General features: G+C 47.7%; 1 protein-coding gene across 2 annotated transcripts in view; it reads right to left on the reverse strand.

Annotated features, from left to right (window-relative positions):
• KIAA1328 (KIAA1328 ortholog) overlaps positions 1 to 4,428 on the reverse strand; it is a 215,418-nt gene extending 210,990 nt beyond the window's left edge. Inside the window, exons 1-3 of one of the 2 annotated variants that reach the window (XM_014593926.3) lie at positions 4,327 to 4,427; positions 2,838 to 2,873; positions 1,072 to 1,202 (exon numbers count right to left, since the gene is read on the reverse strand). In XM_014593926.3, coding sequence (XP_014449412.2) covers positions 1,072 to 1,202; positions 2,838 to 2,873; positions 4,327 to 4,375 — 216 coding nt within the window. In that variant the 5' untranslated portion in view covers positions 4,376 to 4,427. Of the gene's footprint in view, positions 1 to 1,071; positions 1,203 to 2,837; positions 2,874 to 4,326 lie in introns of both variants that reach the window. The other variant, XM_014593928.3, reaches the window with a different exon arrangement.
• Positions 4,429 to 4,609: the final 181 nt, after the last annotated feature.

The raw sequence follows: 4,609 nt of genomic DNA on the forward strand, positions 1-4,609 counted from the left end.
GCATAGAATCACAGAAATTTAGGGTGGGAAGGGACCTCAGGAGGTGACATCTAGTTCAACTCCCTGCTCAAAGCAGGACCAGCCCCAGACAAGGCTTTCTCTAGCTGGGTCTTAAAGACCTCCAAGGATGGAGATTCCACAACCCCTCTGGGTATCCTGTTCCAGTGCTTTACTAACCTCCTGCTGAGAAAGTTTTTCCTAATATCTAACCTAAACTTCCCTTGCTGCAGCTTGAGCCCATTGCTCCTTGCCCTGTCATCTGCCCCCACTGAGAACAGCCCAGCTCCATCCTCTTTGCAGCCCCCTGCAGGGAGGTAAAGGCTGCTATTCAATCCCCCCTCAGTCTCTCCCCAGAAGTCACGTGCCCCAGCCCTCTAACCATTTTTGTTGCCCTCCACTGGACTCTCTCCAGTTTCTCCACATCTTTTCTGTAGTGCGGGGTCCAAAACTGGACACAGGACTCTAGATGCAGTCTCACCAGTTCTGAACAGAGGGGAAGAATCACTTCCCTCGATCTGCTGGCAGCACTTCTACTAAAGCAGCCTAGGATGCCATTAGCCTTCTTAGCAACAAGGGCACACTGCTGGCTCCTATTCAGCTTCTTGTCCTCTGTCACCCCTAGGTCCTTTTCTGCAGAGCTTCTACTTAGCTAGTCAGTCCCCAGCCTATACCAGTGTATGGGACTGTTTGATTCTAAATGCAGGACTTTGCATTTCTCTGTGTTGAACGTCAGCCTCCCAAAATAACTGATGGGTGCAGAAAAGAGATGGTCAATGTATTATCAGATTTACTTCTATTGTGTTAATAGCTAGTAATGGCCAAGCCAATATTTCTCTGCATGGAAATACAATATTTAACAGCCTCAGCAGCACACTATTTGTGCTTGTTTTGGCTCTACTGCCTTTAGATGGTAGACTCCCCTTCAGAAGAACTTGTGCATGCTTGCAATTTTGTAAAGGTAATAAAAAGCAACAATGACATGGTACTCTAAAATGTTTGCAAGCTGATGCTTCACACCTATTTTATGATTATCTGAACTCTTCAAAATGAGCAGCATTAACGCCTGCTGACCTGTTGTCCTGTCGGTTCTCTAATGGGATCCATGGTAGCAGTAGTAGCAGCTGCAGGAACCTTCAGCTTTGCTTCAGCTTTTTGAGCCCTTAATATGTGCCTTGTTCTTAAATTTCCTTCTGTAGAAATCCCTACAGATTGAAGACAAAAAAAGATTCATAGATTATTAAGGGCAAAAAGAACTGTTGTAATGCCTTGCATCCTACATAAAATGCAGGCCATCAAATTAATTTTTGCTTGAACTAGAGAAAATTCTTCAGAATATACCACCATCTCAGAGGAGCTCCTTATAAAGCCTCTCCCCTCCCTCCACATACAAAATATTTGTTTGAATACTGTAATGAAGAAAGGCAAAATGCATTGGCTATAGCCAACCACATGAACATTCATGGGATTCTGCAAACAAATCATAAAAGACAGTAAACCTGGAACACGCCCACTGTCCTCCGACTGAGGTTCAATGCAAAAATCATGTTCACTTAAAAAGAAAAGCATAAACCAAAGCCACTCCTGCGATGTCCTCAAAACAAGGGTTAATTAAGCACCATGAATAGAGCCCTTACAGTGCTAACATGATTCACTTTAAAGTTTTACCTTTACATAGACAATCTACCGCTGCATGTTGGGGCCCAACATTAATTGCTCCCCATGTTACAGCTATTGTTATGTTTAATACGGCAAGTATTCAGTAAAAAGATTCTACTGCTAATATTATTTCCAGTCCAGTGATGGTGCTACCACTAGCAACTCCAAGACTTTTGGGGCCTTACAATGGTGTGTCAAAACTATAAGAGACCAGGCCATCATGAGGCAAGGCTAAACCTGACTTTAGACTCTGGAATTACGCTATTAATGTTTAGAAACACAAGCTTGCTTTCCTATTTTTCACTTAAACATAAGTTTGTAAAGCAAGTACATCTACACATTTCAGCAATTCATGTGAAGACACTGTTTTATAAGCCTTTCCATCTCCATCCAAGCCACCAAAAGTTCCTGGAGTTACTGGTACTTTCCATTGTACATGAGCAACAATTTCAGAGTAAATACAGACAAGCTGTGAAGTCCTGTCACTACGGCCTGCAAGTTTTGTTCCGTTTTTAACCCAACTGCGTGAACAGGGGATTTTTTTGTTGTTTCTTTTAAAAGCCAAATTCCTCAAAACTTCTCAATGACGTTTGCAACTAGTGGTCTACTCCTGCAACAAACACTTCATTTTACTTCTGTTAAACCCTGGACATAACAGCAGGTCTTCGTGTCATTCAGCAGAACCTAAACTTTTGTGTACCTGCAATAAGGCCCTGCTTCAAAACACTTAACAAGATTATAAATTCTAGAGAGCAGCAGAAACTTAGAAACTTCCCCCTCTATCCCAGACCCAATGCAAAATGTCATCTGTCCTTATGAAGCTAGGAGTGATTTAACTAGGCCCTCCAAAGCCTGCTGAGGACCTGAACCTCTCTGAGGCTTTAACAGAACTCAGGGATGTAAAAACCTGCCTCTGTTACAGACAGAACAAACTACTATGCTGTCTGCTTTGTAACACATCCCCTGAAACAGTTCATCTTTGGCCTGTACAGCCTTACAAACAGCAGGCAATAGGTCATCTACTATAACCCTTTTTTCCCCCCAAAAGCACAAAAACCTCAAACGTGCCCTCTTATTCTTTCCCTCCCCCATCCTCTCCCACACACACACACAGACACACACACTCTATCTTTGCAAAACTTAGCTTTCCCAAAGTAAAAGTATTTACAATGAGGTCATACCTGGAGCATATACCACTGGCTGTTCTTCATCAGAAACTGCATGCCATTTCATTAAAGGAAATAAGTCACACAGAAAAAGCCCAAGTTCAGATGTACAAAAAAGAAACATGAAAACATAATTAAGCCCGTGATTTTCAAGACTGATCGCTTGACGTCATTCTTGGTTCTCTACCATTTACAAACGATCAAAACACAAACTTCACCAGAAAACACCAGGCTAAGTATGATAAAGCAGTGTTATCAACCCCTCCACTGTGCATCAGCTTTTATCTAAGTAAAGATTATTTTAGCAACCATCCAGAAAAAAAAAAAATCCAGGAGACCTGCCCCAGTTAAGTTAAACTATTAAGGTAACAAAGCGAAAAAGTTGATATGAATTAAAGTTTAGCTTTAAACCGCAGCACTATTAAAAGAGGTAAATTTTGGGGACAACCCGTATAAGCTCTCACTGACACTGCAGCCGTCGCTCACTTGTGCGCACGGGAAGTCGGAGCTCAGAGTAAAGAGCAAGATTTGCAGGAAGTGGCCTCACCCTCAGCTGATCGTTCATCACGTGACAGATAACAGCTGAAGGTCGAGGGAATTGTCAAGTACTTGTTTTGAGGTAGCCCTGAAGTTATCTCTCCAATAACTCACGACCATAATTATGAACCTGGTTTACACCTTCCGGGACATAACGAGCAGGAAGTTATTTGTGTTACGGGACTACCGGCAGGGCCCAAATCCCCGCCCCGCCGCCGTTACTGGCGGAAGTGAGCCCGCAGAGCCTTTTCCTCAGCTAAGCAAAAATAAAGACGTTCGTCTGCAGCATAATCCAGATGCCCCAAAACTGTGGGGAAAAAAAACCTCATCGCTACGCTGTTATTTACGCTTATTTTTGGCAGATCCCACGTTCGGACTACGAAACTCAATCGCACGAGTTTGCCAACTGCTGACAACCGAGGTCGTTTTCAGATGTAACGCCGCAGGGTTTGGGTTTCAAACACTCCCCTCCGCTATTCGGGCGCCTCGAGGCTGCTCTGACACGCTGTAACTACAGCGCGCCGGAGGAGCACAGTCGATTCATCGATTCATCGAGGTTTCGACAGCCATCCCCAACGGTCATCATGACCCCGAGGGGGGCATAAGGACCGAAGTCGTCGGAGGAGTCCGGGAATTCACGCGACCGCCGCGTACTTTGTGCCCGGCCTCGGAGGAGGGCGGACACAAGGCTGGTCTGACATCTCTCCCGGCTGGTTGGGAACAAGGGGTCACCGAAACCTGCTCATCACCCCTAGGGACGTCCGCAGAGAGGCAGCGCTGAGGGGGAAACTGCACGTCTACCCACTGGCGTCTAATGGCACACGGGCCCAGGCAGGCCCACGGGCCGCCCACGCACTGACAGGCCCACGCACAGCCCGTGGGCCGGCCTGCCTGCCCGCGGAGGTGGGGGCGGGGGTGTGGGCCGGCTGGACAGACTCCCCCCCCGTCCCGGCTCCAGGCAGGATACGTCCCGCGCTCCAGTAGAGACCCCGGCCCGGCCCGGCTGCCTCCGCCATCTTGAAACAACCGCCAGTCGCCGCGCGCCCATTGGCTGCCGCCCGCCGCGCGCGCCCATTGGCTGCCGCCGGCCCGGAAGAGCGGCGCCTGCTGGGAGCGGGAGTTCGCCCCGCTCTGGAACTACCGCTCCCAGGAGGCGCCGCGCGCGCGGCCTCTCCCCGCCCTCCCTCACACCCTTTAGTTGAGGCGGGTGGGTAGAGCGGGAACTACGACTCCCAGCGGGCACCGCGGGC

This window comes from Alligator mississippiensis, chromosome 3, assembly GCF_030867095.1.
Source record: "Alligator mississippiensis isolate rAllMis1 chromosome 3, rAllMis1, whole genome shotgun sequence".
NCBI lineage: Eukaryota > Metazoa > Chordata > Crocodylia > Alligatoridae > Alligator > Alligator mississippiensis.